The 13,070-nt window shown below is 31.5% G+C and overlaps 1 protein-coding gene across 2 annotated transcripts in view; it reads right to left on the reverse strand.

Annotated features, from left to right (window-relative positions):
- The window catches only part of LOC129226083 (uncharacterized), a 35,332-nt gene extending 24,296 nt beyond the window's left edge, over nt 1-11,036 (reverse strand). For both annotated transcript variants that reach the window (XM_054860673.1, XM_054860674.1), the window contains exons 1-3: nt 10,910-11,036; nt 7,363-7,438; nt 5,394-5,533 (exon numbers count right to left, since the gene is read on the reverse strand). In XM_054860673.1, coding sequence (XP_054716648.1) covers nt 5,394-5,533; nt 7,363-7,438; nt 10,910-10,948 — 255 coding nt within the window. In that variant the 5' untranslated portion in view covers nt 10,949-11,036. The remainder of the gene's footprint in view (nt 1-5,393; nt 5,534-7,362; nt 7,439-10,909) is intronic.
- Nucleotides 11,037-13,070: the final 2,034 nt, after the last annotated feature.

Genomic DNA, 13,070 nt, shown 5'->3' on the forward strand with positions numbered 1-13,070 from the left:
TAGCACCATCATTAAACATTTTGATGCGATTACAGATGCATTGGAAGTTGAAATTGAAGACGGAAAAGACAAAGGAGCTATTGAAGCCATGGGCATACTCTCTAATATGAATACGGCGAATTTTATTGTGAATCTCTTTGTAATGCATGATATTTTGGAAACAACAGAGGTTTTAAATAAATTTTTTCAAAGCACAGAATCAACTATTGGGCAAGCAATAACGTTGGTGAATAACACGATAAAATGCTTAGAGTCATCTCGGCAAGAAAAAGGCTTTGACCAGTTATGGAGCAAAATCCATAATTTTGCGGAAGATAGAAACATTTCTTTGCAAGGAAGTAGTACAAAAAAACGTAAATTGAAAGAAAGCAGTCGTTTAAGCGATAGCGTCACCTATTCTACGATTGGTAGTCGTATGCACAGCGAAGAAAACCTTCCAGCTAAAGAGCATTGGCAAAGAACTGTTTTCTACAGGGTGTTCGATGAAGTATTACAAAATTTTAAGTTCCGTTTTTCGGGTGAATTCCAAGATATGGCCCTAGCAATTGAAAATTTTTTGAATTTAGATTTTGATACTTCAACGTGTTTCATTAATGCATATAAGAAATGCCTGAATATTGACGAAAACCTTTTAAAAGCAGAAATGAAAGTGGTGAAAAATTACTTTAAAAATGATCAAATTTCAATCGCTGAACTTAAAAAATTTGTTAGTAAAAACGTATTTCCAAACGTTTATTTATTGCTCAAAGTGGCAGTCTCTATACCAATCAGTTCAGCAACAGGAGAAAGGTCTTTTTCTGCAATGCGACGAGTGAAAACGTGGCTAAGGAAATCTATGACTCAAGCGAGATTTGCAAATATATCTGTCATTCACATTGAAAACGAGTTTGTGAAACAAAATGTTAATGTTGACGAAGTTTTCGAAGAGTTCTCTTCACGGAAAAATCGGAAATTTTAAAAATGGTTGCTATGTAAGTAGGGAAAACAGCGTTTAAGCATCAAATTTAGAGAAGAATGGTACAGTGACTCACATTTTTCGTCTGGGGCGCAAGATTCTCTATTTTTTCTGAATTATGTATTCAAGATTTATATTTATATTATAATTTAACTTTTTATTATTGCTTGTAAGCATATCTGGCATGATTTCATGTGTGAAACTAATAAACAATTTCTGGAACTGAAGTACCTGTAAGTTTAAGATTTTGTTATTTAAGTGTTTTAGTATAGCTATCTTTTAAAACTGCTTCTAATAAGGAAATTATAAGGAAAGTAACTTTGATTTTATATTTTAACGATACATAGAAGAGTACTGATATCAAACTTTAGGAATTAAATTTTTAAAATGTTTTCTAGCTTGAAAATATCTACATAATCTTTTGTAAAACTCCAAATTGAGCAAACTATACATCATACCTCTACTTATGTTTTTTAGTTATTTTTATTCGGTCTCATATGAAATAAGAGGATAAGTAGGTTTATGGAGAAAAAATGTAAATTGAAGAAAAAAAACCCTTTGTTATAATAGTAATTTTTTATAATTTAGTTGGAGTCGAGCCCGGATTTACGTACAAGCTAAGCAAGCTATAGCTTAGGGCCCCCGCTTTGTTGGGGATCCCCAACTCCCGGAATTTCGCATGATTCGTTCCAATAAAAAGAAAAAGTACTTCAAAAAATATATTTTAATTTCTTGTGCTTGAAAACCTTGAAAATTTGGATAAGTGTGACTAAAAAACCACTAATGAAAGGGGGGGGGGGGGGGGGGGTGGAGTGCCAATATATATCAAATTCAGCTCCTAGCTGCATCCTGCAACAAAACTGGAAGAATAATGGTTCTCACGTTTTTGAAACACATTACAAATTTTTGTGACTCGCATGTTTCATATCTTGCTATTTATATAATTCCGAATGCAGTATTTTAAAGTTTTTTTTGTTATTGCTCGCTTTTATCTTACTTCTGCACATTGTCAATCTGTTTAGCCCGAAAAAAAAAGTACTCTACCTCTATTCCTTATCGTTTTATGCCCCACTTGCAACTGTTGCAAAGAAAAGTTGTTGTCATGAGAAATTCATAGTTTCTTTTTTCTTTCAAATTTAAAATGACCGTTTCTTACAAAGTTAGAACCGGGTATAAAAATGTACAATCAAGTACTAAAATATCAAACTGTTAAATGAAGTGCGTTAAATAATTTTGATTGTTCTAGAGTATCCCCCCTTGTAAATAATTAGATAAGTCGTTGAAAATCCGATAAGCAAAGTAGGCGTAGGCTCCAGTTTTATTTCTTTTCAAGTGTATAAATTAAGAATTATCCAAATGGGTTGAATGTTACTCTTGTTACCCGTTTTCTAACTTTTTACACGATGTCTTTTAAAACATTTTTTACTATTGATTACTTCATATTTAATTCATTGCTGTATTTGTCAGTGGGTTGGGGGGATGATTAAAAACTAATTGTACCGAAAGCCAATGTCAGCAAGTAACAATGCATTATCTTTTCTCTTCCAGCGCTCTTTCTCTCTGTCAACTGCTGTCATTGATTTGTGGAATCAAAAGCAATTTTTACTGTATTATCTTAATTTGTGAAAGAGAATATAGTTTTTAAAAGTTTTGTTTGCCTACTTCCATCCTGATATTTTTGTAGTTTCAATCACATCTTATAGGGCTTCAAAATGCAGAATTTTATATCTGTTTTTCAGAATTTTCTCTGGGGGAAACCCCTTGGCCCCGAACCCCCTACAATTGGGGATTGTCTATACTCCACTTAAATGGGAGTCTCGGCTCATTCTTTTGATACCATTCCCCCTCTTAAAGTCAATCCAAAAAGGAAAACAGGTTTTTTTTTAAATTCATATTCTACATTTTCTTTCCAACATTTTATTTAATATATATATATATATATATATATATATATATATATATATATATATATATATATATATATATATATATATATATATATATGTGTGTGTGTGTGTATATTTATATATATATATATATATATGTATAGGGATATGATATTTTAGGGATTGGGGCTTAGCCCCCCCAGACAAAAAAACCTAACTCCGCCCATGGATTCAGGGCAAAGACACAATCGCAACTAATGGGTGATCTACCTACCAACAGAGTTATTCCAAGTAGAATTTTTTCTAGAACTGGAGCTGATTTCACTGGACCATTCCTTGTGAGAATGAAAAAAGGAAGAGGAGTTAGACCAACTAAATGTTATGTTTGCGTTTTTATTTGCTTCGCTACTAAAGCTGTACACTTGGAATTAGTGGGAGATCTGTCCGTGAATTGTTTATTGCAACTTTAAAAAGATTAACAGCAAGAAGGGGAAAACCCGAAGAAATAAGTACGGACTGCGGTACCAATTTTGTTGGCGCTGATAGAATTCTGAAGAAAGAAATCTCTATTCTAAATTCAAATCCTGAATTCTGTAATTTGATTTTGGCGGAAAATATAAAGTAGAATTTCAACCCCCCATCAGCACCACATCATGGAGGACTTTGGGAAGTGGCCGTTAAGTCCATGAAATATCACTTACGCCGGATGATCGGTTGTCAAATCCTCACCTATGAGGAATTCCTCACGCTGATCACTCAAGTTGAAGGGTGTTTAAATTCAAGACCGATTACCCCAATTTCTAATGATCCTAATGAGTTGGGCGCCCTCACACCGGGACATTTTCTTATTGGGACACCTTTGACAGCAGTACCAGAACGGGACTTGACTTCGAAAAAAGTAACCCTTCTGCAAAGGTGGTTGTTAACGCAGCAAATATTACAGGGATTTTGGAAACGTTGGTCAAGTGAGTATTTATGTCAGTTACAACAACGGGGCAAGTGGAGAAATCCCTGTGAGAATCTTCATATTCATGACTTAGTGTTGATAAAAGAGGATCATCAACCACCATTGACTTGGACATTAGGTCGCATCATTAAACTTTTTCCTGGAGCAGATGCGAAAGTTCGTGTTGTTTCAGTAAAGACATTAAATGGTGAAAAGAAATGTCCAATTAAAAAAATGTGCAAAATTACCTATTGATAATATTTAAACTTGAAAAGAAAAAAAAACTTCGGATTATTGTATATGAATTTATTATGATTATTAGTTTTACAGGCTAATCTAGTAGATTGCTTTGAAATATAGATTTAACTGTGATTATTTTGATATGAATGTTTAATTTGCTTAATTTTAAGTTAGCAGTTAAAGGAATTATTGCTTTAAAATATTGAAATTTTAGGTTTCAGTTTTTTGGAATATTAAGAATGATATTCATCCGGGGGGAGGATGTTCAAGCTTTGTAACTTTAAGTTTAACTGTAGGTGGCGCAGTTGGGACACCGATATATATTGCATGTCTGTTTAAATTGACTGGCTTGTTATTTTGTTTCTTCTGAGTTCTTGTACTTAGTTTATTTAGCCTTGTTTGAACGTTATCTCTTGAATCTTGAATCATAATCTTGAATCTTGAATCTTGAAATCATATAATTAACTTTAATTTCTTTAGTATTATTTACAAAAGTTTTAGTTGCTTTTAATGTTTTAAGTAAAATAAAGGAAGTTTTTATGAACTTTTTTGAGTTGTGGAATGAATTGCAAATTTTCTGAAAATAGCACATGTAGCTACGATACAGGGGGGTACAGCAGTACTTACAGGTGCATAAACGCCATACTGGGATCGACAATTTGTCGTAAAACCAAAGGTTGTGTGGGATTGAATCCCCCCTCCCACAGGTAAGATTAAAAACCCCTTTTTGAAAATCTGCACATGTGGACCTGGTATGTAATATTTATATTTGAATAAAAATGAATATTAATAACCTGCAAAATTTGTGCTGCAAAACCATTTGAATTTTTAAACTATTTTCATGAGTCAATATATTATGTTCCAAATATCATTGATCATGTTAATGAGGTTAATTTAAAAAAAAAGGTTAAAATGAGACTGGGGAAATTACCTATAAAATGCAAAACATCTATTCCCAAGATTAGAAAACATTTCTACTGTATAGCTCTTATTTATTTGAGATACACATAATTCTTTTTTTTTTTTTTTTTTGAAACAATACAAGACATGGAAACTATTCGCAAAGTAATCCAGGGTTGGAGCGGAGAAAAAAATGCTCTAAAATTGAGAAGCAAGACCCAAAAAATTGAAGCTCATGTGTCCCATACGATGCACAAAATTGACCCCCCATAAATGATAAATTTGAAACAAACAATATTATTTTCAAATTGAAAAAAAAAAACGAAAAACAATTTATAACATTTAATTCAGCTATAATGTTCAAAACTTTTGAAAGGATTCAAGTCTGCAAGGATACATATTTCTATAGAATTAGCTTTGATAACTCAACAGCAACCCTGTAAGCATTTTTAAAATATAAAAATACCTGAAGATTGTGTGGCAGAAAGTATCCTGAATTCTTTGGTTGTATTTTAGATGTTGAAGTTTTGGGGACACCCATGGCTGAGGCATGCAACCTTATAAGGCTCTCTTTCAGGCTATTTTGTATAAATTGCCTCCTTCCAGCTATCAAATCCAATGGTGCCAAAAGAAATATAAATATAAATAACTGAAATGCATCTCAAAATGAAAATATTTCAGTTCATAAAATGTACGCTTGTAAAAATACACAATCGTGATGAAACAGAGTAAACAAGTGATCAAACAGTGGTGTTCCTAGCACAGGTGCCACCTGGGGTTTATGGAGTTGATGGTGCCACCCACCGCCAGTGGCAGATACAGGGGGGGGGGGGGGGCGATTGTTCGCCCGAAAAACAGTGAAATGAAACATGGCCACACTTGATTTGCTTATGCTAATAGGCCGTGACAATCACTGAAATTCATGGCAACAAGGAGGGCGCTGCAGGCAATCCCTATTTTCTATTTTCACAATAAAAATGTCCAATCCCTGTCCAATCAAAAACAAACAAACTTTGAAACGCTGTCATTGATTGGTGGATATACAGGATTGGGTTTAGCGCTTCTCGCGGTCAAAATGGGTGACGTACAATCAAAAATTAACGAACTTTGAAATGTTGCCATTGATTGGTGGATACAAAGGATTGGGTTCAGCGCCTCTTGCGGTCAAAATGGGCGACATATGAAGTTTTGCATTTTTTGAGAATTTTAAGAGCAGATCATCTGAGACTACTAATTGTTTGCATCGGTTTTTACACAGAATAGTTATAAATTTTCTAGGCCCGTAAAGCATAAGCGAATCAAGTGCGGCCATGAATGAAAAATTGGTGTCACTGTTATTCCATTATTAATTATTAGGAACTGACTAATATAAATTTTTAAAGATGATAATTGATAGTGTGTTAATTAATTAGTCAATCATACAAGTTGAGATAATTTTGGATCATCATACAGTTAAATTTATGCTATTGGTTGTTATAGGAAAGCATTCCACATTGGTGCAACGATACAATTAACTTATAAAGACACATAAAAATTTACTTATAAAAACTCATTACATTAACTTTTTATCAATTTGTAAGAAGTTGGCAACCTACGTAGTAGTTTTTTGAAAAACTAAACATGTGGTTCAAAGCTGATAGTCAAATCTTATTATTTGAAGAATTCGGAGCACCATAAAATTTTACTCTAATATTTCATTTCTCGAAAGCAAAATAATCCAACTACAACTTATGTTAAAAATTCAGCACTTTAAATCAAAACAAGTTAATTGCAAAAATCAATAAGTATATTAAGTTTACATATTTAATTTTCAAATTGATTTCAATTCAGTCAAAAGTATAAAAAATAATTTTTGTTTTTGGTTCCCACCAATATTGTATTTTTCTAGATTACTAGATTTTACTCAATCTTCTTAAAACTTAAAATATGCACACAGGTTGGTTCAAAATGATACTTATTAATTTTTGAGCTACCTATAATTTATTGATTTCATTTATGTTATTTACTTAGCACAACAAGTAAACAACTCAAAACTGGGCTTAATTTAGAAAGAATCCAGTTTGGTATAAATTGGGTTTTCAGAACAATATTCAACTTTCAAAATGACAATCAAAACATAGAATTTTCGAGCTAGTATTAATATGTAACAATAAATTATTACATTAAATGAAAGGTTTTATCAAAAAGAAAATTATTAACCATCAAGAACAATTAACCACAGTTGACACAACTCAAAACTTGGATCACACTAGAAAAAAAATCCTAGTTTGATTTAAACTTGATTTTTCAGAACTAAATTCGACTTTTAAAATGATAACTGAAAACTTAGAATTTTGAACTGTACCATTTTTGAGCTAGAATTAATATGTAACAAAAAAATCATAGTTAAATCAAAGATGAAAAGGAAAGAAAATATGAAAAAGAAAAATATTAACCATCAAGACTCTCCATAGCTGACACTTTAGAATTTATTAAATTGCTACTAGAAGCTATTAATCTTGTCTTTTCAAGCTAAAAAAAATAAAAGTAAAAATTTTTGATTAAATATATGCAAACCAATGAGAAAATAACAGAATAATAGATGCAACAAATGTATTCATAATATAAAAAGAAAAATAATGCCTAGTACAAAAAGCAGACTAGGTGTATTACAATAACAATAAATATTGACAACAATAAATGAATTAAAAAAAAAATTCTTTCATTGAAAACTGAATGCTAATAATTTTAAGAATTGTTTTTGCAATGGTAAATTTTGTGTGTGTGCTTAAATGCAACCATTTTTTAAAAATTATTATTTATTTTTTTATTAATTTTTGTGCGTGTGAGAAGAACCTATTCTTACGACAGCAATTTTTTGATAAAATCTGTTTCTGCAACTTCAATTTTTGTCAAAGATTAGCTTGGGTGGCAAGGCTAATTTTAATCACATCCTTTCATTTTTTAGCACACATTTCAGTAAAACACACTTGAGATTGAACTTGAGAAAAACACATGGAAATTTCATGAAAATTTTGTTACTGAATATGCTTATCATGTAATGCAGCGTTTCTTAATTTCTTTGATCAGTGGAGCCCTTTTAAATGCTCACTTTTTTCGTGGAACTCTTAGTTTTTTGTCAATAAGCAGTAGTGTATCCAAGGTTCTGTTTGAGAGGGAGCCCAAGTTCTTATCTCAAAGAGAATATCTCATTAACTATTTGGCATTGAATTGATAATTAAATAGACTTAATTATAGACCATGATAATTATTGCTAACTGCTAATTATTGTTTATTATTATAAAACACCAAAACACTCCTATTTGCATAGGCGACTGGTGCAGCAAAAAAGAGGGGGGGGGAGGTCTAAGGAGGTGCAAGGGGGGAGCCAGGTTTGATGGGCAACACACCCTTAAAGCTAATTTTTTTTCTCTTCAAATATTGGGCAATAGAATTTTTACATCATTATTAATGAATTGAACCTTCTTCCAAAAATTCGAGAAACGGACTCAAAAAGCAGGATTACATGGCCACAGAATAGTCCCAATTACCCTCCAAAATCAAAGTTCCATTTTAATTTTTCCATTATAACATAAAAAAGCATAAAACAAGCACTTATTAAGTCAGTTCCTTTTTAAACACGTGAATAGATCATCACTTTAATTTTTCATTCGACCCTTAGTTTTGAAAGAAAAGTGTTGGGCAAAGTAACTTTACTGTTGAAAATGAAACGACAATTGCCCCCCTTTCCCCCTCGAACGAGCCACCTATGCCTATTTCTGATTCTGAGTATTTTTAAAAGGGATAAATAACCTCAGAATTTATGCGATGATTTATATGATTAAAATTTTTTCTTAGTTAGGAAAAGAAATACTGATGTGTTTTACATACAATAGTGTTAATAATTCGCTAAAATTTAGAAATAAAAAGTTTTTAAAATTTAAAAACTAAAATGTCTCTTATATTACAACAATTTTTAAAGTTATTTATAAATCAGAGACTTTGATGTCACTGTATAATATGTTGACTTAAATTGGTCCTCATTCGTTAAATGTTAAAATTGTGCTTTTAACTGCTGCCATAGATACTGGGAGAGTGAATAGTATTAATAGAAGTAAAATATTTGAAATTTACGTCAAAAATTGTAATTTTAAGCAATATTTGGTAATGATGCAAGAAAAGGAATTTAAGGTGTATGCATAAGTTTTTCAACATTGAAGTCACTTTTAAACTATTTTTGGTGATATTAGGGGATCAGTAGCTTCTTCCAGATTTTTTTTAAAATTGAAGTTTTTAAAAGTGAGAAAGAGGTGCTTTATCACTGATCTTGGAAACATTTCAAAGTTGAATTTGAAGCTCAGATTAGTTTGCGAAAGTAAAATTAAATTTATTTTTAACTTTAGGAAAGAGTTTTTATCGATTTCTTTAATTGACAAATTTGAAAGATGTGGAATGAAAACCCTCAAGTCTCATGGAACCCCTGAGAGAGTTTCGTTGAACCCTGGGGTTCCGCGGAACACAATTTAAGAAACGTTGATGCAATGAAGAATAGGAACCTCTGCCTCCCTCCAAAACACTAAGTCACTGGGCCATGAACTACAGTGATAAATGTTTTTCTAGCTAATTGTCCTTTTCTGTTATCACTGCTGCCACCTCACTTTCATTTAGAATTTTGATCAGTACAGACTTATGACCATAACAGTAAAATGCATTGAACTATCATTATTAATTAATGATATGAGACTTAAAGGTAAAATTAATGACACATTGGATTTTTCAACAGTCAATCTACAGGGTTGCTAACCTTGCAGAAACTATTTGAGTAGCATCTGTGGTGATTTTAAGGAGCATTTTTAAAATTTACGGAATAGCTCGGTATTTTGTATAAAAAACCAATGTAAAAAAAATTAAATCTTTTTTTTTTTTAATTTGAGCTTTGATAATCATTTTAAGCACTATAATTATTTTTAAATTAATAAAATAGCTTTAAACACTATGTCATGCTTTGAGTATAAGCATATGTAGTTTCCCATATTTACATGCTTGTCATTATCAACTAGCAGAATATAATAAATTCTATTTTATTAAAATATTTGATAAGCCTGGTTATAATTATGACCAAATGAAAAATGCCGAGCAAAATAACTTCTTTGTAGAGCTGAGGAGTTTCACTATTTTTGCGGAGCAACTCCACAAAATGCGGAGCAGTTGGCAACATTGAATCTAGAAAGTGCATATAACAAAAATTCTGCATGGCAAAATAACAACCTAAATTTTCACCATATTTCATCTTTTCCCTTAAATTGAAAGCTTTTAAATGAAAAACTCAATTGTTGCTGTAAAATATTTTTTTTTGAATCCAAAATGAGCAATGTCAATGCTAAACAGACACATAGTGACACCAGATTGTTATAGTAAATGCAACAAGTAAATTATGGAGCAACCAAAAACACAGGAAGTTCATGATTTTTTTAGGATATTAAAATTAGTTTCGATTGAGTGGAATATTTATTTCTGAATGATAAGGAAGAAATATTATAAAGTTGCGTAATTTGTGCTTTAAAAACTTTGAATTTTAAAATATTTCTAATACGCAAACATATTGATGTATTACAAATATCATTGGCTGTGGTGCTTACCAGATAAGTTAGTTCATCCATGAAATAACTTACAAAATTCAAAACTTAAAACCACTTCCTTACTAAATGTGTTATTAAGACCTTCTATTGTATCCTAGAATTTCATTTTTAAGAAACAAAACTTTGGTAAAAGAAAGTGTCGAAGCATCATCTTTAATTTAAAATTAACTAAAAATATTAAGATTTATTTAAGACTATTTTAAATCTACTTCACAGTAAAAGAGTTAAAGGCTAAAAATTTAACATGTATCAATACAGCAGTTATTATATTAAAAGTTGTTCTTCTCATCAAATTCTCAATATAGGATGAATGTCCCAAAAAGTGAGTTTAAATCAATCAAAAAAAAAAAGTTTAAAATAGTACCTGTTCATCATTTTCTGAAAATTTCAGTTCCGATAACATCTTATCAATGCGGTCCAACTTTGACTTAATAAAATTTAAGTCTACATGTAACTGAGCAGGTGGGAGTTTAGATTCTGAGGGAGGTTTTTTCCCTGTTAAATAAAAACAAATAAATTTCAACCAAACACAAAACTATTTGAAATAACATTTTAAAAACTATTTGAAATAACATTTGACTGACAGATCAAAATGTGTCATCATGTCAAAATGAAAATAAACCCATCCTGGTTCTTAAAACAACCTAAATTTCACAGCATGTCAGGTTCAAAAGCAGATAGAAAAAAAGGGGAAAGACTTTAAAGATTTTATGCTCTGTGTCTGAGGGTCTCTTTGTAAATCCCCACAAAACTATGATGATTGCTTTCACCCATATCCAGGTGTGCGGTTTTCATAGGAATGATAGTGACCTGAAGTAAAATTTTCTGAAACTATGAGGAAGCTCGACCCCCCCCCCCCCCCCTGTAAAACCCTTCAACTATGCAGACAAAAATCATCGAAATCATTAATTAAAATCATTTTAAACATTGCTTCCTACATATTTTTTCAGTTTTTGAATGTGTTGTCAGCACAAAATTTTTGGAAACAACAACCCAAAGTTTTTGAAATTTTCAGTCACTTCGGATTCCAAACATCTCTCAGTATTAAGTTCTTCGGACAGACTTTTACTTATTCTCTACTTTGATTAGAAACTGAACTGGAAAAGACATTTTAAATATAATCTGGCTAAGACTAGTAAAGTATTTTGGGTCTGTAAGAGAGCTATGGGGGACAAAGTTCGAGAGGGCTGTCCATTAAGGTGGTTCGAAAAAATCAATTTCTTTATTTTTGAATCGCATTACCTCTCATAAGTTGTAGTTTGGTATCCTCAATTGGAGAAAAATAATAAAAACATTCGATGTTGACATCTTCAGTTTACGCATGAGGCTGAAAGTGAAAAAATATGCTAAAAATTAAATTTTTCAAAAAATAATAAAAGTAGTTTTTTTAAATTTCTATAACGCAACAGTCATAAATTGTCAGTATATAGCATAGTTTGAGCCTAAACATATATCTTATAGCTTTTACATAAGATCTTTCATTTGCACATTCGTCTTAAATTAAGCTAAAATCTCCCGTCCAATCTAAGGCATATGAGCAAACTAAAGATATTATTTAAAAGCTATAAAATATTTTTCAGGTTCAAACTACACTATATACTGACAGCTTATGGCTGTTGCATAATGGAAAAATACAAAAAAACTCATTTCATTATTTTTCAAAAATTCAATTTTTTAGATATTTTTTTCAAAATTTCAGCTTTATGCGCGAACTGAAGATGTCAACTTATAATTTTTTTATTATTTTTCCCCAACTGAGGATACCAAACTGAAACTTTTGAGAGGAAGCATGAATCCAAAATAAAGAATCGATTTTTTTGAACCACCCTACTGTCCACTGGGTTGGGGGCGGGTTCACCTAGATGGTTCACCTTGCAGTGCAACTCCCTTTTGAAGCCATGCACCTATTTAGGCCAACAAAGAAAACTTTTTTCAATAAAATAAAATTATAATGAGAAGAAATATGATGGCATTATTTTATGTTCTAAAGAAGAAGGAAAAAGTTTATGCCACATAAGATAAGCCTTACCTATAATAAATGAGGTTCTCTTCATCACAGTTTGACTTCCAACATCTTTTGAGGAACTACTGCATTCTGATTCACAGGTTGAGCATTTTGAAATTTTTCGTGAGCAGAATTGCTGCCACTCATAATCTTCTTTCTGTAATAAAAACATTTGCCTAGCTTTGAACTGATAGTACTGCATTTCAGAATCAGAAATTTTAGGCTGAGCCATCCTGTTATGCATAACGTAGTTGTCTACTTCAGAAACATTTGATCAAAGATCTGTTTAAAAAAAAATAAGAATATTTACATATATTTTTGTTTTAAAATTAATAGGAAATATTCAAAAAGTAAATCTGAAACCAGGCCTGTCATTTAGTGGGGTCAGGAGGGGGCAGTGTTGGAAATAAGAAAAATCTAGGCGTCATGATGGCGCCTAGTTTACATTTCTAAGAGAGAGAAATGAACAACCTAGTTGCCATTTTTAATGAATCAAATACATGTACAGTGCCTGCCGCCT

Source organism: Uloborus diversus, chromosome 7, assembly GCF_026930045.1.
Source record: "Uloborus diversus isolate 005 chromosome 7, Udiv.v.3.1, whole genome shotgun sequence".
NCBI classification, from domain to species: Eukaryota; Metazoa; Arthropoda; class Arachnida; order Araneae; family Uloboridae; genus Uloborus; species Uloborus diversus.